This window comes from Mobula birostris, chromosome 31 (genome assembly GCF_030028105.1).
Source record: "Mobula birostris isolate sMobBir1 chromosome 31, sMobBir1.hap1, whole genome shotgun sequence".
NCBI lineage: Eukaryota > Metazoa > Chordata > Chondrichthyes > Myliobatiformes > Myliobatidae > Mobula > Mobula birostris.
The window spans coordinates 29,872,427-29,897,534 of NC_092400.1; the positions used below are offsets into that span (position 1 = coordinate 29,872,427).

Consider the following 25,108-nt stretch of genomic DNA (forward strand, 5'->3'; position numbering starts at 1 on the left):
ACATACAGTGATTATAGTAAATGACTAAATTTTATAAGAGTTATTCAATCAGCCAAGGTCAATTTAATATGGTCTTCCCACTAATAATATGTTAACATTCTGGTTTCTTTGTTAGTTTTTTTTTGTACAGAAGGTTGTTGGTATGGGGAGTTTTATTAGTTTTTTTATGCAAGGGAGGGAGCTGTTTGATGCTTTTCTTTGAATGACCTCCATGGTTTTGTTTCGTGGCTGTCTGGAGAAGATGAATCTCATATGAATTGTATATGGTACACATGCTTGGAAAATAAATGAACCTTTGAACCTTCAATCAATGATTTAAAATAATAACACCTTACTGCCTACTTTGCCTGACTGATTAGTAATCCAGGTGTATTTGCTAATGGACTTACCATCTTATCCTCCACCGTTGACGGCAATCTGTGCTTTGAAATCTCTGTGCCACGGTGTTGAACTCTGTCAGATGAGTTGCTCCTTCTTCCTTCATAATGCTTATCGTCTGCTGATGTACCTTGCTGGTTTATTATAAGCCCATCGAACGCTTTTTGTGTCTCCTTGTGAACTTCTATAGGTCTTGACTTTTTAACCTCCGAAACAGAATGATGCGGCTCTTTAGGATGGACTCTTGATATTCGAGGAGAATTCTGGCCAGAGTGTTCTCCACGATGTTTTGTCCTGCTTTCCACTTTCACGTGCTGCTCGCTGTCTACTGACATCTCAATGTACTTTTCTTTCTCCGATACATGTGAAGAACCATAAATAGGCCTCCTTGAGCTGTCCAAGTCATCCAAGAAGCCGGTTTTACTACTCAGGTAATGACCTTCCAGCGTTTGGTTTGAACTGTCCATCGCTGCCCAAGTTACGAAACTTGCCTCATCACTCCAGTCCTTTTTGCGGCTTGGCACCGATTCCCACTGATCATCCTTTCTAAATTTCACTTTGTCCCTGCCAGCATCAGTCATTTTCCCACCTCCAAGCAGATCAGACTGTTGCAAGTCACTGTACCCTGGAGAGGCTGGAGATGGTTGGCTTTTCCTTTTCTCATGTTTGTGCCGTCTAATTATATCGGCTATTGTGCTGGTGACACCATCCATTTCTTTGCTTCCTTCACACTCTGACTTCTGGCGAGTTGAAGAAACATTCTTCCCCACCTCTTCATATTCACAGTAAGCTGAGTAAGGTCTGCTTTTCTTCTTTTCTGTGAGACTTTTTTTCAAGTCAGTGTATGTGTCATCATAAACATCCCTTTTAAATTCGGCATCATGATGTTTCTTGTTTTGATCATTTCGCCAAGAAGTCTTCACTCCTTCAGAAAGAGGTGATAAGGTATTTTCAGTTTTTGTTCTCGTAGACCTGCCACTGGTTGGTTTTGAACCAGACATCTTTTGGAGAGAATCCATTGGCCTTGATGTTTCTTTTGAATAATCAGCCATCAGAGCATCTAGGTCAAGGATGTTATGATGCAAAGCCTTTTTATTATGCTTATCAGAAGTAACTTTTCTTCTGCCTGAAGGGGAAGATGTTCCAAGGTCTTGATCAGCAAATTTTGTCAACTTTGGTGTTCTGTGTTCTTCATAACCTTCTTGAAGAGTTTTGGAATGATGGCTATCCTTTTTATCATGGTAATGGAAACTTTTTGACTCTTCATCAATTTTTCTTTCTGAATTTTCTTTTCTGTATTCCAACATCAAAACATCAAGATCCAATACACTATGGCTTTTGCGTGGCAAACTGCTCCTTGTCTTTTTTGATTTCTCAATATCTGCTGTTTTCGACCTTCTCACAGGCGATGTTACATGGGCTTCCTCTGACACATTATCCATTCCACTTGTCAGTGGACTGGAAAGAAACTCTTCAGACAACAAAGTTGATTTCTGCTTTTCTGGAGTGGAAATCTTTGGATAAGCTTTGGAGTACTCCTCAAAGAAGCTCTCTGACTTCCTATTGGCTGAAACTTGTTTTTGGTAGGTAGCCTCCGTTGAAAAATCAGTCATTTGATCAGCTGCAGAGTTGGCTCCTGTCGAAAAATTATTGCTTTTCTCATTCCTTCTTGCTCTTGGAATGGCCTTCCGATAGATTTCCAAAGTTGTGTCATCTTGAAACCAACGTTTAGTTTCTTTCTCCGCCTCAGTATCATCCCTGCCGTCTGGAAGCTTTAATCCAGTAGAGGGCAGCATTTCCTGAGTGGTTGAATCAATGTATGTTCTCTCAAGATACCTCGAGCTACTTTTTGAAGTAGCTGTGTCTGGGTTACTGAACGAGCTATGCCGTGTTACTCTCAGCAGCTTCTTTCCAACTACACCCGTTTCCAGCATTGCCGAGTTTGGCATCTTTTCATGAGATTGCTGAAACTGAACAGCATTAGGCACCTCAGCTCCTTTGACTTCAGAATTTAGTGCAGATGAGGGCGACTGTGATAAACGGCTGACGTCAGTGGGATGTGGCCGATACCAGCGCCTCCTGAAACTGCTGTCCTTTTCTTCAGGTTTTGTTTGGTCAGCCGCAATGTACGACTTCTTCACCTTCTGTGCCTCAGCCTTGTCTTCAGATGTTGCAGGGAGAGAGGACCGAACTACTTTTTCACTTACTTTTTGCACGGTATCAATTTTATCATTGCTTGCAGACGACAGAAAACTGGAAACATTTTGTTCAGTAACCTTTGAGGAGGAACACCCGGGATCAGATTGTTTCTCTTTTTCAAAGCACGTTTTTTCTTTCCCCTCCAAAGAGTTAGCTTCAAGCTGCAGTGATTTTGTTTTCTTCGCCTCTTGTTCACCATGCACGATGTCGACTGTTGTTTTCATTGCTGTGTAACTCTTCGACCTGGATCTTGAAGCTTGTTCTGGTCTTCTCTTCTTATCAAGGAAGGAATTCAGTGAATGGGAGGAACTATCCAGCTCAACAGACTCTGGTTCCTGAAGGTGTTGCATCTCTTTTTCAATTATAAACATTCTTAGAGATTTTGTGTCGGAGTCACTTTTCTTTCCATCTGAACTTTGGGAAGTAGTTTCGCTCATTGAGGAAACACTATCAGCTGCATTGGTTGTGTTTACTTGGCCCTTTGTCTCCCTCATCCTGACAAAACTGTTTCGTCTGCTGATTTTCTCAGAGCTGGATTTCTCGTCTGTGATCCCTTTTTCCAAACCTTTGCTCACTTTCCTCAACGACTTACGCCGGCTCCAAGTGAATTCGGTGTCAGTCTCCATCAAGTGTGTTTGGTCCTTCTCTGCCTGAAATACAGATAAAGAAGCAAAAATCGATCAAGGGGAGAAGTGGATGACGCGGCCTGGTGCTTTCCAACAGGCAATCGATAAGATTGCACAGGTACAGGTTTTTGAGAGCTGATGAAATTGGAAGCAACCTTTTAGTTTAGACAATAAAGTGCTGAGAAAGAAAGAGATGTGCACTGTCTTGTTAATGAAGAGACAGAGTCTCTCAGATAATTAGTATTTAGTTCCATAAACGCACTGATGAAGGATCAGCAAATAATGTGAATACTTACTGCCCATTACGCTGTTGGTGTTTAGGGCAGCAATGAAAATCATCTATCTCTGGTGTTCATCATGTCAGTAGCTTCCTCTTAGTTTTCACTACTGTCAGTTATACAAGTCCCGGTGGAGACTCAGGAATACCGTCACACTTAGCTATAGAAGGATTCTTCATTGGCGTTTCCATAACGGTTTTGTTTTACCAGTCGGGGTTGTTAGCTCTGAGCTGAACCCCCTGAACCTGGAGGACAGGTGAACCACTCTTCGTCTGACCTCTACCCTTTGACCTGTTTGGCATGGGTGACCCTACCAAGAACCAAAGTACAAAGCCATGACTCCAGCCAACATACTTCTCCAGTTCATTGAGGTATGCAAGCCTTCAAACCCAATGACAAGGTTGTGGTCCTCTCGGAGGAAATAATGTGAAGGGGAAATTTAAAAATATATCGAGACACATTGAGAGACAAAGTGATTGGGGTCAGATGGAAGCCAACATAGGACACTGTGAGGACATCCATAATGAATAGAAGTTTGATCAGTCCACTTTCTAAATGATGAGTGCAATAGTGAACAGAGGGAATTTCCATTTAACATGGACACAAGATATGAAATGGGATTTGGAATTAGTCTATCATTGTCATTTGTACCTAGGTCCTCCAAGAGGAACACAACCTTGTCGCAGGATTTGGAGGCTTGCATGCCTCAATGACCCAGAGAGCTACACTGGCTGAAGTCAGGACTATATACGTTGGCTCTTGATAGGGTCATCCATGCCAAACAGGTCAAAGGGTAGAGGCCAGACTAAGAGTGGTCCACTGGCCCTCCAGGTTTGGGAGTTCAGCTCAGGGCTAACAAATCTGACTGGTAAAACAAAATTGCTATGGAAACAGCAATGAAGAATCATTCTACATTTGAGTGGCCATGGACAGACAGACAGAGAAGTAGGACCTTCATTGCTGCCCTAAACGCCAGTGACATATTGGGCAGTAAGTAAGTTGTACCAAGGTACAGTGAAAAGCTTGTCTTGCATACAAATGATTACACAGTGCATGGAGGTAGTACAGGGTAAAACAGTAACAGAATGCAGAATAAAGTGCAAAAGCTACAGGGAAAGTGCAACACAGGTGGACAAAAAGGTACAAAATACCATCAAGGACAGAATAAAAAGCCCTTCCAGAATAAAAAACTCTTGCTACAGAGCTGGTGCGTTCACCAGGAATGAGGATCAAATAATCTATTTCCAACTCAGGAGGGCATGTGTATTTTGGAAGGGAGTTTGCAGGTGGAGCCATTCCCAAGTACTGCTTCTCCAGTCCTGAACAACTGGTCGGAAAGTTAAAGGGGAATTAATTCTGCTAAACGAGGAAACTGGAGCAAAAATAAAGGTTAAATTTAGAACACGCTGAATGACACTGTTAAATGGGCTACTCAACTGTCAACACACATGACACAAGCTATTCATCTTCTCAGCCAATGTTTATTGTAAGCCCTGCCTGTCTGAGTTCTCCAGACTCTCATCTGTAACAAACTTGGCCAATCGGTGCTCCGACCACCACTCTCGACATTTTGGGTTGAGACCCTTCTTCAGGACTGGAAAGGAAGGGGGAAGATGCCAGAATAAAAAGGTGGCGGGGGGGGGGGGGGAGGACAAGCAATTCTCCTTTCAAAGTATGTTTCACATCCCAAAGAAGGGTCTTGGCCCAAAACATCAACTGTTTATTCATTTCCATAGATGCTGCCTGACCTGTTGTGTTTCCTCCAGTGTCTTGTGTGTGTCAACATAGAAAACCCACTTGTAACATAACATCAATGATTATCCAAGTTATGACAACTTGTTTGGTGCTAAATTAAAATTAAATATGAAGAGTTAATTACCCATATACAATTTAGGAACAGTAAGATCTATTATTTAAATTATACCTTTCAGTAATTCAAAAGGTGACAAATACTTTGTTGTGCAATGATTCCCTCATAAACTTAAAACTTGACTAAGCAAGAGATTTTCCTGTTGTATGTCAACGTCTCCAAGATCTACAGACCTACCCTGATTTGATATTAAGAACACTCACTGCCGCTACTGAGCATTCAGGACTTTCTCAGTTCTATTGACAAGTTTACTGGGGTCAATGTGTGCTTTACAGATGAATCTGAGCTGCTTTAGTCATCATTAAAACCTACTGTTCCAAGTTGGGCAGGGCTGTGTCAATATACCATGCTGACATCAAACTAAAGATTTTACTGCCTTAGTGACACAGAGCTGGGTTTGCTTCGGAATGGCAGCAGAATGCACAAGTCATTACCAGGTCTCTTTCAACTTCATTCCTTTTGCTGAGGCTTTCCCTCCCTCTCTGTTCTTGGGTGCTCTGCAAAACTGAGCGTTCCGGAGATGAAAAGACAGTCACATCCACCTGCTTCTCAAAGCGACCTTCATCGCCAACTGCTCGCGTCTCAAACCTGTTGGAAAAAGGTTTAGACTACCATGAATCAAACTAACTTAAATGTGAAATAGCCTTTACACAGTGACCGAGAGAAATGGCTAACACAGATCTCATGGTAAAGCCAAAGCAATACTATTTTTGAGAGAAGAAAAACAGTTTTTCACAGCTCTCTTTTAACTACTAGGATTTAGAGGCACAATAGACAATAGGTGCAGGAGTAGGCCATTCAGCCCTTCGAGCCAGCACCGCCATTCACTGTGATCATGGCTGATCATCCACAATCAGTATCCAGTTCCTGCCTTATCCCCATAACCTTTGATTCTGCTATCTTTAAGAGCTCTGGCTCAGAGTTGTGACAATCCTCGTGTATTTGGCATGTTCTGGATTTGGTTAAAGGATGTGGGGAGCTCATCTCATTGAAACTTACTGAGCCTTGATAAATGAACGTGAGGACAATGTTTCCGCTCGGAGGAGAGTCTAGCATCCTCAGAATAAAGGGACGCCCCTTTAGAAATGAAATGAGGAGGAATTTCTTCAGCCACAGAGTGGTGACTCTGCAGAATTTGTTGCCACAAATGGGAGAGGAGGTTAAGTTATTGGGTGTGTTGAAGGCAGAGATTGCGATTGATTACAGGGTTAAGGGTTACAGGGCGTAGGCAGGAGGATGGGCTGAGTAATATAAATATCTGCCCTGACTGACTGGCAGAACAGACTTGATGGTTCAAATGGCTTGATTCACTTCTTTTTTCTAATGGTTTTATATGTTTGTACCAAACATTTCCCAATACAAAAAAAGCCCTGTTCCACAACGTGTTGTTACATGATAAGGATGTGAGTTAATAATCTATTTACTACCACACCAATCTGAGTGTTTAAGGAAATGGATACCACTGAAACAATGAAGGTTATTGCTAGGTCTGAATGTGAGGGAAAATTACTGACAAGGAAGGTCATTGAGAAAAAGTGAGGCAAAACAACTCAGAGAACAATGACTCAGTATTGGGCTTTATTGAGACACAATAACTTGAAGAGGTTTCTAGTGTAGGTCCTGAAGTGTATCTAAGTTTGACTATATACATTTCTGTTCCTCACACAGCTTCTCTTCATATCAAATTTCAAAGTTCAAAGTACATTTATTGTCAAAGTGTTTATAACATTCTAAATACTTGGCACGTGGCCAGATGGTTAAGGCATTGGACTAGCGATCTGAAGGTTGTGAGTTCAATCCCCAGCTGAGGCAGCGTGTTGTGTTCTTGAGCAAGGCACTTAACCACACAGTGCTCCGCGACAACACTGGTGCCAAGCTGTACCGGCCCTTGCTCTTCCCTTGGACAACATCGGTGTTGTGGAGAGGGGAGACTTGCAGCATGGGCAACTGCCGGTCTTCCATACAACCTTGCCCAGGCCCGCGCCCTGAGCCCTGGAGAGTGAAGACTTTCCAGGTGCAGATCCATGGACTCGCAAGACTAACGGATGCCTTTAATATAGATCATACAACTTTGAGATTGATCTTCTTAAAGCCAGCCACAAAACAAAGGAACCCATTTTAAAAAGACCGTCAAACACCCAACGTGCAGAGAAAAAGAAAACAAATCATGTAAGCAATAAACGCAAGCAAATAGCATTCTGAACTGAAGCCCACAAAGAGAATCTGTCCACAGACCCTTAGTCTGGTGCTGAAACGAGTAAAGCTCACAAAGAGCTGAAAAGGCTTGCCCCTCGCCTTAGGCCCTGTCACCCTGACCTTTTCAAACTTATCAAGCATAACGATGGGGAAAAAAAAAGAAAAATAGCATCACCGAAGACTTAATTCAAATTTATAATTAACAAATACTTCTATACCAACACATAAGAGTCTTTGTAAATTGATTATGTATGGTCAGTCAGTAGCGTAGTGACTAGCACAATGCTTTACTGTACAGGCAACCCGGGTTCAATTCCCACCGCTGCTTGTAAGGAGTTTGTACATTCTCCCCGTGACCGCATGGGTTTCCTCCAGGTGCTCTGGTTGCCTCCCACAGTCCAGAGACGTACCGGTTGGTAGGTTAATTGGTCATTGTAAAGTGTCCTGTGATTAGGCTAGGGTTAAGTCATGGGATTGCTGGGCAGCATGGCTCGAAGGGCTGGAAGGGCCTTTTCTGCACTGTATCTCAATAAATAAATAAATTATCTAAAAGAATTGGGGAGGGGTGTTGGTTATTCAAAAGGAATTAAATTTGCCAATTCACAATTTGCTTTCACAATTCCAACAATTAGAAGAGAAGGAATTTGTAGAATTCTATGCATACAGATTTTCAACCAATAGATCTTTACATAATTAATAAAAATTATGATGGATCACACTGCACAGGCTACTTCACTCCAAGTAATTAACAGTTTTGTCAGTTCTTGGACTGAAATAACATTTTGTACACACAGAAACTATTGGAAGGATTGCCCCACATGCTGAAGGCAGGCTTATAAGCTGTCACGAGAGAAACTGATAGACGAAATGAGTACTGACTGGGTTACTGCTTATCTGAAGTGTTGTTAGCAGCAGAACTTTCAAGTAACTCATCTCAACACTGTAAATAATGGCAATTTATGATAAATGCAATTTTAAACAGAGTACTAGAAGCCCAATAGCGATGGAACTGATGAAATCATGGTTAAATTGAGAGAGACTAATTTGAAACATTAGCCAGCCGGTGGTGTAGTGGCATCAGCACCAGACTTCCGGTCCTGGGTTCGAATCTGGCCGGCTCCTTGCACGCTTTCCATCTAGGCCGGGTTGAGCGTTAAGCTAGCAACTCGGCCTAGTAAAAACAGACAAATGCTGAGGAAAAGGGGAAAAAAGAAGCCGCCCAATACGCCACAAGGAACAACAGCAGCAATCTGAAAAAGGCCATTCAAGACATCTAGCCCCAGAGACGCAGGTAGCCAACAAGTGAAAGGCATAAAGGAAAATGTATGTGGTGTTCAGGGATGCATGATATGTATGGTATGATAGTCATGGGGGATTTCAATATGCAGATGGATTGGGAAAATCAGTTTGGTGCTGGATCATAAGAGAAAGAATTTGCAGATTTTTTTTAGAGCAGCTTGTGGTTGAGCCCACTAGGGAAAAGGCAATCCTGGACTGGGAGTTGTGTGAACAACCTGATTTGATTATGGAGCTTAAGGTAAAAAAACCCTTAAGGAGACAGTAATAATAATACAAAATTCACCCTGCAGTTTGAGAGAGAGAAGCTCAAATCAGATGTATCACTATTGCAGTGGAGTAAAGGGAAGTACAGAGGCATGAGAGAGAAGCTGGCCACATTTGATTGGAATAGCTGAATGGAGTTGAGGGAGAAAATAAATCAGCCATGATGGAATGGCCAACAGATTCAAGGCGCCAAATAGCCTAATTCTGCTCTAATGTCTTATGATTTTTCTGGCTAATATAAAAAAAATAGCATTATAGAACCAGAAATAGAAAGTCACCAGAACACTCCAAATAAGGGATGGAATAGTTTTTCTGAAGTAATAAAATAGAATGACTGCTGCTTTCAGGTGAGGCAGGTTAAGTTACCAGTTTCCCAGATTAACAATCTAGAAACCTGACCTGACCTCAGTTCCCTCCATGGCATGTGAGAAATTATTCAGTTGAAAAGAAGAGCAAGCAATAGTAACAATTGTAGGCAAAGTCCATCAATTTCTTTATCACCCTGCATGGAAAGAAGCTTGCCGTTCTTGCCCAGTATATGTGTAACTTCCAGACCACCAATATGGTGGGCTAGTCAATGCCCTCTGCCTCTCGAAGACCAACCCTACATCCCCGTTGTGAGAAGCGGAAATGGCCCACAGGGCTCTGCTGAAGCTGTATAGGCCAATCCCCTGTACGGTGGACACAATGCATTCCGGAAACATTGATGAACTCCAACCATACCATCGACTTCGGACTTTGGAGACGTGAGGCCATCCTATGCTCCACTGGGAGCTAAAGGCCCAAGAAGCAGAAGAGTCAATGGCCCAGTGAGAGCAATCAAGCACACGCAATAAATGCTGGGCTTACGTACAGTAGTGCATATATAAGTAAAATTTGGATATATCAATAATTATCAAGAGAATTATTCATGCCTAACAGAAAAAAAACATAAATGGTGAGGAGATCCTAGTAAAATGGAAACCAATGGTTTCCAATCTTTCCAATGGAAAGATTGCCAGAAATCAGGAGGGAAGGAGGAGTTGGGCATGTGGCCAAGTGGTTAACGCATTCGTCTAGTGATCTGAAGGTCGCTAGTTCGAGCCTCAGCTGTGGCAGCATGTTTGTGTCCTTGAGCAAGGCACTTAACCACACATTGCCCTAGTGTCTGTGAGAGGAGTGGCGCCCCACACAGACTTCCAATCCGCGCCTTGTAAGGCATGAAAACGCCCGACGCAGGCCTCTCATGGTCTGAGTCGACGTTCCCTCCCCCCACATCCCTCCCAGAAATCAAGTTGGATAGAATGGCTGGGAACAGGAGTCATGGAAGGGCTGAATGGAGTTAAAAGGATGGATGTGGGAATGTGATAAGCAAATGAAGGAATTGCTTGGAAGTTCATTGGTAAAAGCAAATTAGTCAGGGTACAGCTGAAGGAAGATTTGGGACATGCTGTCTGCTGATGAGTTAAGAAAGAACCATGCAAGATAAATGGCTAAGTAGAATCAAAATATTGATATGCCCCAGTGGAAAAACTACAGCAATTAAATCAATATACATAGTAATTGGGCAAAAGAAAGCCATTTGGGAGAATGAGGGCTTAACTCAATGATAGGAGTTTCATATGTAGTTCTTAAAGGATATCTGAATCTGAACCGTGCACATCTGCATATGACTGTATATTGCCTGAATAATGTCTCTTCACTTTGGACTTAATCAAGAAGAAATACTTGATGCTACGACTTATCCACATAATTAACAATTCATTCAATATGCAGGTATCAAGAACCAAGAATGAAAACATGTAAATGATATGGGATGTATTTTTTAAAAGTAAACACTTGTACTTACTTAACTCTAAACAGCAAAAACTAAAATTCAACATACAGTTTAGTTATATCTGAAGATAGAGGTCTCGGCTGGAATTGTCGCCTTTGGGGACTCGAGATTTGTTCTTTGTTCTCTGAAGTAAGGCTTTGGATTTGCTGCTTAACACGTATGCTCATCTTTTCCTTCTCGACAGTTGTCTGTGGACTATCTGTCTTTGTTGTGCTGTTACTGGCGGAGTCCAAGAGAAGGCTAATGCGCCTTCTAATTATCCCACCAGAAACTGTTGTTCTACTTCCTTTACGCTTTCGATCATCGGAATCCAGAAAGGAATTTTCATCATTTGATGTTGGCTCCGGGTTAGAAGAAATTTTATCCAATTCCCTATTTGTCAAATTTTTATGTTGCTCCTGGTCATCTTCCAATTTTTCCTTGTTAGTTTTTGATGAGGAGCTGAATGTACTTTCTTCCTTTTCCTCACCTTTGGGTCCTGCAGTGGCTTTATCATCACCATAGTCACTTTGCCACCGTGCCTTGCTTTCCAGTGAACTGACTGCTTCTTTATTATCGAGCTCAGTCAATGGAAAAGCATTGACATCTTTTTTACTGATATCTATCTTTGGGACGCTTTTGAACTTTTCTTTAACATGACAGTAACCCCCTCCCTTGTCCTCATGGTCATCGGGAGAAGCTGGAGACCTGGACTGCTCTCTTTCTGCTGCAGTCTCTTCAGGTTGACCTGGCGTCTTGTGTTCAGTCCCTGAGAACAAAGCACCAGCTACTTGCATAACTGGGACATTTTCTTTGCTTTCCTCTGGTACACAATTATTTCCTTTGTAAAAGGAGGAACGTGCTGGTTCAAATCTGGCTGTTAGGTCCATTGACAAAGGCCTGGGTTTTTTAAGCCAAGGTTTTTCAGGAGGAGAAGTACTTTCATCTTGTTTTACAGTGATTTCTGAATTATGGTCATTTGTAGTTCCAGAAAGCCAAGTAGATAATGGTCTAGATTTCCTTACATGGGCCCTGTGTGAAAGTGGGCTTTCGACAATATCCTTTTCCTGCGCTGTTTTGCCTTTGTCTTCTTCTACAGTCTGGTCCAACTTTCCTAAACGATCCAAAGAAAACATTGTGGGATTTGATGTCCCAATCCCTTGAATAGCACTTGGGCTGCCTTTCTTCAATGGAAGGGATGACTTAGGCAATACAAAAGGTTTTGTGGTCGCTTGCATCTCCTGATTACTACTTGTCCACTTCCCAGCTTTTTGATCATCTTCACCAGACTTCTTAGATTTTAGCACTTGAGAAGTTTCCAAAATAACCAACGTAGTTGGCTTCACTCTGGAACTGCCTCTCACCTCTTCTGTCATCATTTCCAAATTCAAGACTGCACTTGAAGAGGAATCTGCAACTTTGGACAGTCTTGGTATCGAAGGCAAATTAGGCACACTTTCGTCATCCTGAGAACTGCCCGCCCCAATCGAACCGATACCACCAGATCCTACTGAAGAAGTTGGAGCAGAAGAAAACAACAGTGATGAAGCAGCCCCAGTTGGTGCATGAGTGGCCTCTGTCCGCCCAAAGTTTGCTTCCTCGTCACCTGTAGCTATCGTGAATTTCCCTGAAAGAATTGCACTCTTCGGCCTTGGCACCGCAACAGTTGGCTGCGTGATCCCTAGCGGTGAGGATGGCACAGAATACTTTTCTGCAGAGAATAGTCTTGGAGAAACTCTTGGTTTTGGTTCTATTAGAGTCTTAGTTGCTGAACCCAAGTTATAATTCAGTTTGCCATCGTCAAATATATGTGGGGAAGTTGCAGTGGTCGATTCAAGGGCTTTATTGCTTGCATCTGAAAGAGGACTCACACGAGACCAGGGAGCCTTTTTTTCACTGACAATATTATTCACATCACTCAAAGTATTCTTTTGAGGTGGGATAGGTTTCCCCTCCACCCATGTTGCCATGGCAAGCCTTCTATTTTAAACATTCACCATCCTGCATGACTCAACACTCTGGAGTTTTGTCCTACAAAAGAGAGAGAGAGAGAGAGAGAGAGAAAATAAAAATTATTGGTGGGCAGAGTCATAAAATGAAAGTAAAGCAGTTAGTATGTCATTGCCAAGACTTGGAGTATGTGGCTATTCAAACAATCAAGCTCTCTTATGTACAAGTTTCAGCCAAAAATAAACTTGTGTAGTCAAAATCAATACTGATTGTTCCTGTCCCCAACTTTGTAGAGTCTAACCCAACCTGGGGTCCACAGACTACTTGCTTAATGGTATTGGCCCATGGCATAAAAAAGGTTGAGAATCCTGGTAGCTACTCTCAGATGGGGCTACTTATGACAATAACTCAACAAGATACAACAGCAATAAATATCTGCTGGCTAGTAATGTTAGCTACTTCCAATAAGGCTCAATAAAGCTTTGCTTATATATTGGCAGTTATTTTTACATTTAATAGAGGGAAAGGAACTGAGCAGTTGATAGTTGGTAGCCCCTACCCCACTAATATTAATGCATTCTACAGAAGGATATATTTATAATCAGATCAACACTGACACGGGAAAGGTCCAACTACATGCTGTAGTTCAATGCTAAATGACTCTGTGATGTAGTTATAGGACATCCTGTATGGCTACCGTAATCAACAAATTACAGTCATATTTGATTTAATGTATGGGTGACAGGCCACTCCTTTCACCATATTGATCTACGCAAAGCTTCAAACAGTAAATCAGGACAGTAGTAGCGGTAGAAATAAAATTTCTTGTGAAGGGCTGATTGAATTAGAGAACCCTTCTCCATTCTGTTCGTTACCTAGCTAGTGGTCAACTGCTGAAATGTAATAGGAAATTCAACCGTAACTTCTGCCTATTTTCTGACTCAGTCAAGAACAACTGGATTGTTTGACACTGCGGAATCATCAGACACCACAGTGGTGTTTAATAAGGATTTAGGCAGAACATGGGAATGGAGGTCATCAATTGTTCAATTTAATATCAGAGAACGATACAGTATACAACCTGAAATTCTTACTCTTCACAGACATCCACAAAACAGAAAAGTAAAACAATGACAGAAAAACATTAGAAACCTAAACCCCGCCACGCACAAGCAGCAGCAAAAATTTCAACCCTCCCCCACTTGCTCCAGCAAAAGCACCGAACCCTCCCCTCCCCTCCCCCCACCAGGCATGCAATAACAAAGACCATGATCTAGAGTCCATCAAATACCTACTTCCACCCCAACACCTGGACATCTCTGACAGGCTCTCCGCCTCACTAGCAAGGGAGAGAGGGGGCGATATCACTCTTACAACAAACAAGAGTGGGAGACCAGCAGCTCACTGTTTCAATGTCACTCGTTCGAGTCCCCTGACTCAAGGAGAGGGATAGAGGGGGGGAGGGGGAGAGGGGGGTAGGGGGGAAGAGAGGGGGGAAGAGAGAGGGGGGAAGAGAGAGGGGGGAAGAGAGAGGGGGGAAGAGAGAGGGGGGAAGAGAGAGGGGGGAAGAGAGAGGGGGGAAGAGAGAGGGGGGAAGAGAGAGGAGGGAAGAGAGAGGGGGAAGAGAGAGGGGGAAGAGAGAGGGGGGAAGAGAGAGGGGGGAAGAGAGAGGGGGAAGAGAGAGGGGGAAGAGAGAGGGGGAAGAGAGAGGGGGGAAGAGAGAGGGGGGAAGAGAGAGGGGGGAAGAGAGAGGGGGGAAGAGAGAGGGGGAAGAGAGAGGGGGAAGAGAGAGGGGGAAGAGAGAGGAGGGAAGAGAGAGGGGGAAGAGAGAGGGGGAAGAGAGAGGGGGGAAGAGAGAGGGGGGAAGAGAGAGGGGGGAAGAGAGAGGGGGGAAGAGAGAGGGGGGAAGAGAGAGGGGGGAAGAGAGAGGGGGGAAGAGAGAGGGGGGAAGAGAGAGGGGGGAAGAGAGAGGGGGAAGAGAGAGGGGGAAGAGAGAGGGGGAAGAGAGAGGGGGAAGAGAGAGGGGGAAGAGAGAGGGGGGAAGGGGGGAGAGAGAGTACTGAGACTTTCCTCCAATAGCAGCACACACCACCTGTAGTCTCAATGTTTGGCTCCTGTGACGCTTTAATCGGTGAGGAACAAGTCAAGTTTATTGTCATTTATCTACATTCATAAAGTATCAATAAAGGATCAATAAAGTATGACTATGACTATTCATTTACACCGTCAAATAAGGCAACACTTCTCAGAACCAGGGTATAAGCATAGTAGTACAAGTAACACACAATAACTCTTATGAAAGTAAGAATTAAATCTACAAATGAATTACGCATAAATAAACAAGGTAAAGTGCATAACTAAGTATTGTAAGGTACAGAACGGATTAACCGGTGACTCTTTGAATGCTATGCGGCAGGGAGTTCAGGTGCATAATGGTCTGAGGGAAGAAACTATTTCCCATCTTGACCGTTTTGTTTTACTGCATCAGGGTCTCCTGCCTGATCATAGAAAGCCAAATAGGATGCCAGATGGATGGGTGGGATCCTTAATAATACTAAGGGCCCTGTGTATGCAGCATTCCCGATAAATGTTCCCGGTGGATTGCGGGGAGACTCCTATGATCCCCTCAGCCATACTCACTGTCCTTTGTGGGGACTTATGGTCCGATGCTTGGCTGCTCCAATATCAGATGGAATTACAACTTGTCAGGCTGCTCTCAATGGTGCTCCTATAAAACTGGGACGTCATAGGATTAGTTCCATTTCACTTCCTGGTTGACACAGACCTTTGTGGGCCGAAAATCTTGTTCTACATTTCAGTCAACTTTCCCCAGGTTCTACTTTCTACCTTCCCTTGGCGATTCACTGGAGACAGCTAACTGTGGCCAATTAGCCTATCAACACATTCATCTCTGAGATGTGGGATGGAAACAGAGAACCTGGTAGAAACCCACACGGTCACAGGTAAATGTGTACACGTCAGTCAGCACTGGAGGTTGAACCTGGATCACAGGAGCAGAAATTCTATAAATCTAATCCCTGTGCCACCAACATTGCTTTCAACTGCTCACAACGAAATTTTAATGGAATCTATACTTCCAGTAAACACTGCTGCACAAGAAAAATTTAAAAAGCAAATGAAGCTGCAAAGCACAATTCTGGTTTTGTTCCTCTCACCACCAGCAGATGGCAGTGCAGTTACTCAGCCGAACTAATTTCACACAATGGAACTGTGAAAGGAGGAGAGTTAAAAATCTCCACTCTCCCCCACCACACTCCCCACCCTACCCCCCGGTCAGATTTAAACTTTTAAGAATTTGGATTAACTATGTTTGCCCAGCAACCCTCAGGACTAAGCGGAGACATAAGAGACAGCAACATCCGTCATCTCGGACGGCATGGTAGCGTAGCAGTTAGCACCGTGCTTTCCAGCACCAGTTGTAAAATCAGGGTTTCATTCCCACCGCTGTCTGTAAGGAGTTTGCAGGTTCTCCCCACAGCCACGTGGGTTTCCTCCAGGTGCTCCAGTTTCCTCCCACGTTCCAAAGACGTACGGGTTGGGGTTAGGATTAGATTCGTACAGCCTCCTCCACACTGGTGAGACCTATCGTAAATTGGGGAATTGCTTCATCGAGCACCGCTGCTCCATCCACCAAAAGCGGAACTTCCTGGCGGCCAAACATTTTAATTTCAATTCCCATTCTGACATGACGGTCCATGGCCTCCTCTTGTGCCATGGTGAGGCACCCTCAGGGTGGAGGAGCAACATCTTGTATTCCGTCTGGGTAGCCTCCAACCTGATGGCATGAATATCGATTTCTTCTTCTAGTAAAAAAAATTTTGAACCCCTCCCATCTTCTATTCCCCACTCTGGCCTTTTACCTCTTCTCACCTGCCTTTTACCTCCCCCGCCCTCCCCCGGGTCTCTTCCTCCTTCCCTTTCTCGTATAGTCCACTCTCCTCTCCCATCAGATTCCTTCCTCTCTAGCCCTTTACCTTTCCCACCCATCACCTTCTAGCTATCCTCCTTCACCTCCCCCCCCCTCTTCATTCTGGCGTCTTTCCCCTCCCTTCCCAGTCCTGAAGATGGTCTCGGCCACATTGCTGATTGTTCATTCATTTCCATAGATGCTGCCTGACCTGCTGAGTTCCTCCAGCATTGTGAGTGTGTTAGTAAGTTGTGGGCATGTTCTGTTGGCACAAGCACATATTCGGACAGGGCAGGTCACTGACTCAGACGTCACATTTCACTGTACGTTTTGTTGTACATGTGACAAATAAAGTGAATCTTTAATCTTAAAATAGATTTTTTTCTATAGGTCTTGATCCTTACATGGTGATGCTACAACTCAAGGGGCTTCATTCCTTCATGCACTGCAGCAAATGTAAAAGCTAGAGAAAAACAGGGATCCCGCATCTAGAAAATCTCAAACTAGATTAGCAACATGAACTGAAATGAAGAAGGAATCTCCAAAACGCATTGGAATGGCACTTAGAAACATAAATAGCCTCATATAAAGTCTGTGTATCTTTTAAGCTTTTCCATTATGGAGATCTGAGAAGGTACAACGTACAACCTCATTGTGGCCTTACTACAGGGTGTTGGTAGGCTAATCACTGCCTGTAACAAGTAGAACCAGTAAAGAATATACATTACTGACTAGGCGATATATCAACAACAAATAAAGCTGTCACATCATTATAAATAAATATTTAAAATAATTGCATAAGCTATAAATACGGGGGGAGAAACAGATATACTAGGTATACTCCGCAGGTCAGGCAGCACCTGTGGAAGGAACACCCAGTTTCCTCTTCCCCAGTTCTGACCAAATCAGAATTAGGTTTAATAGGAAGGCAAGGGGTCCTTGCACCTGAAACGTTAACCCTATGCCCCTTTCCTATTGTCACTGCCTCATCAGCTGAACAATTACAACATTTTCTGTTCCAACCCACTGTCTTTCACACACATCTTCACGAAAAAGTCAGCAAAAGTAAATCAGAACATAGATTTCAGATTAGAAACAGACTTGCTTAATAGCATCTTTTTAAATCGATAACACTGTCATCAAAGCAATAACTTAGAACTTTGCCTAAGGAGCCATAATTTATGTGAGTCTTCATTGCAAGGGCGGGCAAAACGTTTGAGATGAGGGCAGAGGTCACAACCATGGAAAGCCTAACACAGCAGATATTTGAACATTACTTCCTTCTATTAAAACAGTGTTGAGCAAGACACTCCAGGCTCTTATTTAAGACAGATAAAGCTCATTGTCTCAAACCTTCTCGTTTATTTTCAAAATGTCAGCCCAATTCAACAAGAACAATTACTTTCTCCCAACTTCCAGGAGTGATCTTTAAGCACAGCTTGGAGACGGGCAACGTCTTTCATTTGTTGCTGAGTTTGAATGTCAAGAAGGAAAATTAAATTTTAACCCTATTAACGAAAGTCTTGCATCCTGAGTTGGAAGAGTTCTACAACTTCGATTATATTGAGAATGTCCTTATAAAGTTATGACATTCGAGTTGTGAAAGTGTTACCCCAATAATTATCTTCTTTACATTATAGTTCTGAATACACTTTTCCTCCTTACATTATAGTACCATGTATTCTTTTCTTCCTTATATTACAATATTAAATACTGAATACACATCAGGTACCCTCCACCCTAATGGCATGAATATCGATTTCTCCTTCCCGTCAACAAATTCTTCCCCCACCACTTCCTTTATTCCCAACTCTGAGCCTTTACCACTTCTCAGCTGCCTATCATCTCCCCCTGGATCCTCTCCTCCTACCATTTCTCCTACGGTGCACCCTCCTCTCCTGCCAGATTCCTTCTTCTCCAGCCCTTATCTTTCCTACCCACCTGGCTTCACCTGTCATCTTCCAGCTAGCCTCTTTCCCACTCCCCTCACCTTTCTATTCTGGCATCTTCCCCCTTCCTTTCCAGTCTCGGCCTGAAATGTTGATTGTTTATTCATTTCCATAGATGTTGCCTGACCTGCTGAGTTCCTCCAGCATTTTCTGTGTGTCGCTTCAGTATAGTATTCATCACTTTAAACTATTCATGCAATCTGCAAACGTGCGCACCTCACTTTATAAGGATCAGTGCAAAATGAGTGCTTTTACTTGGGGAGGGGGATTAATAAAATCTGATTTAAATCCATATTCAAAGGGATGAATGGCAGGCCCTGTGTGCAGATCTGGGGATTTCTTCTGGCCAGTCTTTGTTATCTCTTCTATTAGTGTTCCGGAGCTAAGGGAAATAGGAGAGCTTGAAGAGGGGTTGCAGAGAGACCAGTTAGTCATTTGTGCTGTCACTTGTAAAGATCAAATGATCTTCTGGGCCTTCATGATGCATTGGTGGACTTGCAATCCCCACTTTACTGGAAAACAAAGTATTTGGCTGTAGCAATACTTTGCAGTCAACTGCTTCAAGCTTCAGCTGCTTTTGAGGTGTTTAATTTAAGCATTTTTTCTCTTTTGTTGAAATTTCCTTCTGGGCCCATCACAGAACTGTTCCCACAACCTATGCAGTCACATTCAAAGACTCTTCATCCCACGTTCTCAATATTTATTGATTATCATTTATTACCTATTTTCCATTTGTATTCGTACAGATGGTTGTCTTTGCACACTGGTTGTTTACTATCTCGTTAGTTACAGTCTTAAGTTGATTCCATTACGGTTCTTGGATTTACTGAGTAGATCCACAAGGAAACAAATCTCAGGTTTGATATCGTGACATCTATGTATTTAGATAGTAATTTTACTTTCAATTTATGAACTTTCCTCCTGCTGGCATCCATCTCCTATCCAAGATTTGCTGTCTTCCCTAAATACCCATTCTTCATGGAAGTTATAGGAGGCAAAGAAGGACCATGGAGCTGGATCATAGCTGATCAAAGAAAGGTATCCGTTAGTCTTGCGAGACCATGGATCTGTGCCTGGAAAGTCTTCACTCTCCATCACAGTAGCAGCAGCAACGAAGCAGGCATTTCAGAAGTTTCACCAGATGTTCCTCCGTGCTCTCACGTCCGTCTCCATCAAATCAGGATTGTGCACGGCACCCTACTTGACAAATAACAGACATCACCACCGGAGTGGCCGCTGTGAGCTGCGTCGCGCCACCATCTTCTCCTCCCGCTAATGGTAGAAAGATTCTGTGCTCTTTCTACCATTATCAAGTCACAACGATTTTTATTGAGTCATCCTTAAAGAATTTTCTCCTTCCTTGGAAATCTCATGCCACGAAGAAGCTTGTAAGCGGTGTTCCATTTTTTCGAAGTTGGTGTCAAGTCTACACACCAAGTCCCTGCACAATTGAGCTAGATTAGTGTACTTGCTAGCCGGCTGGTGGTACCATGCCATTCGTACCAGACTTTGAGGTGAGTGGTCCTGGGTTCAAATCTGGCGGGCTCCGTTACGCTTTCCACCCGTGCTGAGTTGAGCATCGAGCTGGCAACCTGGCCTTGTAAAAATCAGTTGAAATTGCTAAAGAAAGGGCAAGATTGGCACCCAATGTGCCACAAGCCAGAGGACAGATCAACAGTCAAGAAAGTGTTGGTGGGATCTCTCCACAGAGTTTCAAAGTGTCTGTTCTGGGTATGTTGGGGTATGGTCTTATCGAGAAGGCAGGGGTATAGGGTTGAGTGAGATCCAGGATCAGCCATGATAGAATGGTGGAGCGAACTTGATGGGCTGAACGGTCTAATTCTGCTCCTATGTCTTATGATATTCCAAAACATAGCATGGAATGGATCATTAATGGAGACATAAGAGACTGCAGATGCTGGAAATATAGAGCAATACACACAAAATGCTTGAGGAACTCAACAGGTTGGGCAGCGCCTGTGGGGGTAAATGAACAGTCGACATTTCAGGCAGAGGCTCTCCAATTCAATTCAAGTTTAATTGCCATTCAACCACACATAAATACAGGTGTCCCCTGCTTTTCGAACGTTCACTTTACGAAACCTCACTGTTACGAAAGACCTACATTAGTACCCTGTTTTCACTAACAGAAGGTGCTTTCACTGTTACGAAAAAATCAGCCAGCGCCCCGAGCAGCCGCTCTCCCCTGGATTCGGAACGGCATTCTCGCTGGCATTGCTTAAACACGTGCCTGTGAGCAGCCGTTAGCAAGATGAGTTCTAAGGTATTGGAAAAGCCTGAAAGAGCTCGTAAGGGTGTTACACGTAGCGTAAAACTAGACATAATTAAGCGTTTTGATCGTGGTGAACAAAGTAAGGACTAAGTGAGTTTGGCTTGCGGAAGCTGACGAAGATGATGTTGAAGAGGTTTTGGCATCCCATGACCAAGAACTGATAGATGAAGAGCTGATGCAATTGGAAGAGGAAAGGATAACAATTGAAACCGAACGAGTAATGATAAAGTACAACTTTAATTTTGAAAGGGTACATAGGTTTAGGGCATATTTGCAGGATGGTTTGAGTGCTTACAAAGAACTGTATGATAGAAAAATGCTCGAGGCTCAGCAGTCAAGCAAGCCTTCCACATCAGCCACAGCAGACGACGAACCTCGACCTTCGACATCGAGGCAGGCAGTCATAGAAGATGAGCAGCCTGCTCTAATGGAAACAGACGACAATGAGATGACACCCCAGTGTCCCATCACCCCAACACCCAGGCTGTGGACAGATACCGCCTTGCGGAGAATGCAGTGGTAGCTGGGAGGCACACAGCACATCTTTAAGAAAAAAGCCGAAATAAACATGCTAATTAATTAGGTACCACCCAGCACGTAAATGTCGGCCCAGATCAGAGGCGACGCAATCAGCAATCGCCTCTGATCTGGGCCGGCAATTACATGTTGGGCGGCACCTAATTAATTAGCTTATTTATTTAGGCTTTTTTCTTAAAGATGTGCTGTGTACCTCCCGGCTACCGCTGGACCCCTGTGTGCTTCGCGGATCGGTATCGGTCGGCGGCCTGGAGGGTGGGGGCCGCTGCACCACCCAAACTCCGACGACTCAGCCTAACACACCATCAGTGTGCTCGGCGCTGTCCTAATTCCGGTAAGTGATACTACACTGTACATACATTATTTCTACTTCATATCGGCTGTGTATTTTTATGTGTTATTTGGTATAATTTGGCAGCTTCATAGCTTAAAGGTTCCTGGAGAATGCTTGCGCCGTGTTTCTGCCAATGGTGCTTGCGTGAGATTTTCACTACGGAGAACAGTTCAGGCAATGATTGTGAAAAAGTATTTCTACTTTATATAAGCTGTGTATTTATCATATCATTCCTGCTTTTACTATATGTTACTGTTATTTTAGGTTTTATGTGTTATTTGGCATGATTTGGTAGGTTATTTTTGGGTCTGTGAACACTCACAAAATTTTCCCATATAAATAAATGGTAATTGCTTCTTCACTTTACGACATTCCGGCTTACGAACTGTTTCATAGGAACGCTCTACCCTCAGATGGTGGGGGAATCCTGTAGCCAGGAATACAGCTAAACGAATCAGCGTTACTCCGGGAGCCAAGGTGCAAAACAACAGTACCAACAGTCACACACAGCACACGTAGCATGTACAAGATAGCAAGCACATATGAGAAAAATAGTCCAGACCCTGAGTCCATGAACGCAACAGAAATCTGCAGTCGACCACAATACAGCTTGCCTTCAGCCGAGTGAATCCTGGGGAGGCAGCACTGACCCCAGCCCGGACGCCCTCAGAGGAACACTCTGGCATTATTAAAACCCTTCTGAAAAGCTCCAGTATTTTGTGCGTGTATTGCTTGGAAGGGACCATCACTGCCAAAAGCATGGAGCGACGTGACACAGTTCCTCTACCACTGCTGCACAATACCACTCCCCACAAGGAACGGTGAATGACTAAGCTTTTAAAATGTGAGTCACCCTTTCCACATCACAGGAGACACCTCTGTGAAGCCAGACACAGGTGAGAGCTCAAGTTACCTGACAGAATTTACTTTGCCGTAACCTTACCTGCATCACCTTCTTGTTGGCTCAGTCACTTCACTCGAATTCTTTCTGCACCTAAACTGATTTCATCAACTACATTTTTGCTCAGTTGTATTGGCTACCAATTAAACGAGAAACACGGGTCCAGCTTACGCTGTTCCAGAGCAGGCTCAATAATGAAAGATAACATATACTCCACCTCCTCGTACACACTCCTGTATTTCTTCAAGCAAAAGGTCAAACATGTCAGAAGGCAGACAAAGTTTGTACGGTGGCGTAGTGGTTAGCACAACGGTTTACAGTACAAGTGACCCAGGTTCACTTCCCGCCGCTGCCTGTAAGCAGCTTATATGTTCCCCCCGTGACCGTGCGGGTTTCCTCCGGGTGCTCTGGTTTCCTCCAACAGTCCAAAGACGTACCGATTGGTAGGTTAATTGGTCATTGTAAATTATTCTGGATTGCTGGGCAGCACGACTCAAGGGGCCGGAAGGGTTTGTTCCACTCTGCACCTCAATAAATAAATAGATAGATAGATAAATAGAAATTACTATTACTTCAATGCACCAGCAGAACTTGTGACTGTTGAGCCATACAATCTTTGAAGGTTTAAGGTCCCAAACCCTCCAAAGAGGGAACAGTGGGTAAGTGAACCCTTCAATTTCATTTACCAGAGACAGGGCAGAATGAGAACATTGAACCTGTGTTCATCCAAACAGAGGGTATTTATACAAGTCTTTCAGACCATTCCAAAGCAGTTTATAGCTAATAAGTACTTTAAAAGTTCAAATGATCCAAAAGAAGAAAACCACGGCCATTAGACATTCTTCCTGTACTTCTAGTCTCAATCAATACAAAGAACTCATGTTGCAACGTTCTTTTCTTGTGCAAAAGGATTCCTGCAATTTAAATCAACACTGGAAATTGATCTATTCTTTGATGATTTTTTTTAATAAAAACAAAACAGGATTCTACTTGAGCCGAATAACCGAGAAGCTACTAGAAACCAAACAGACTTGTTTGGTCAGAAAACAGAAGCCATTATGTCTTCACGCAGAGGTATGGGAACCACCTCCTTCAAAGAAAAGATTACTCACTCTCTCAACCGGCTATCGTTGTAGAAGGGTGGAATTTCATCTGGTCTGTATCTTACCCAGGTCTGAGTTCTCAAATCCAAAGAGCAATCTATCAGTTCATGAGGTGAAACAATCCCGACTGGGATTAAATGGCACATTTTTCTTTGCACTACACTGCTACGGCAACACAACAAATTTCACATCACGTAAGATAGTGATAATAAATCTGATTCTGATAGGGTCAGGCATGTTCTGACTCTTCATGGAAATATATATCACAGAAATATTTTCAGACCTGCTGATAGCACAGTGGGAGGCGGGGTGGAGATAAAAATCTAACCAAAGGAGGTGTAAGGCACTCCTTCCCTCCTCTCAGCTGAAGGTCACGCTTGGGTAAGGTGTAGCACTCACTTAGCGCGCCATCACCTCCCCCCCCCCCGCCCGATCAGGGTCTCGTGCAGCCGTGGGAGCAGGTGGTGGATGGTCGTCTGAGCAGCCAGTGCATATCACGAGTCCTGGTTATGCGACCACCGATGACAAGCAGACAATCTCTGAAGAGTATTGATCACGGCTGGGGTCACCCATCACTGCCCAGAAAAAGGAAATGGCAAACCACTTCTGTGGAAAAATTTGCCAAAGACAATCACAGTCACAGAAGGGCTGTGGTTGCTCACGTCATGGAGTATGGCATATAATGACGATGATGAATCAGGAGGCAATTGACAATGCCCGCTTAAGCTCCGAACTGGTCATTCTTTGGACTGTGGGGGGGAACCAGAGCATCAGAAGGAAACCTGCGTGGTCAGGGAAGAATGTCAAGGCTACGCACTCGTCTTGCCAAAGGGTTTCAGCCTCAAACGTAGACTGGACTCTCTTCCTGGCCTGGCCTGCTGGGTTCCTCCAGCATTTTGTGTGTGTATTGCTATGCTTATGACAGTGAGTTCCACAATCTAATGAATCTATGTGATACTCAGCTTTTCCTAAATTACCTGTCGTGTCTATTTTCCAAACCTATTTATTTATTTAGAGATACCACCAAGTTACAGACCCTACCGGCCCATTGAGCCTGCACCATCCAATACACCTATGTGACCAAATAACCTATTAACTTGTTCATATTCGAAATGTGGGAGGAAATCGGGGCGCCCGGAGGAAAGGCCGGGGTCATGGGGAGAGCACACAAACTCTGTAAAGATACAGATAGTGGCAGAATTGAGCTC

General features: G+C 43.6%; 1 protein-coding gene across 1 annotated transcript in view; it reads right to left on the reverse strand.

Moving 5' to 3' along the window:
- The window catches only part of LOC140190747 (uncharacterized), a 272,758-nt gene that overhangs the window by 159,154 nt on the left and 88,496 nt on the right, over nt 1–25,108 (reverse strand). Inside the window, exons 2-4 of the mRNA XM_072247572.1 lie at nt 10,975–12,936; nt 5,786–5,939; nt 390–3,227 (exon numbers count right to left, since the gene is read on the reverse strand). Coding sequence (XP_072103673.1) covers nt 390–3,227; nt 5,786–5,939; nt 10,975–12,875 — 4,893 coding nt within the window. The 5' untranslated portion in view covers nt 12,876–12,936. The remainder of the gene's footprint in view (nt 1–389; nt 3,228–5,785; nt 5,940–10,974; nt 12,937–25,108) is intronic.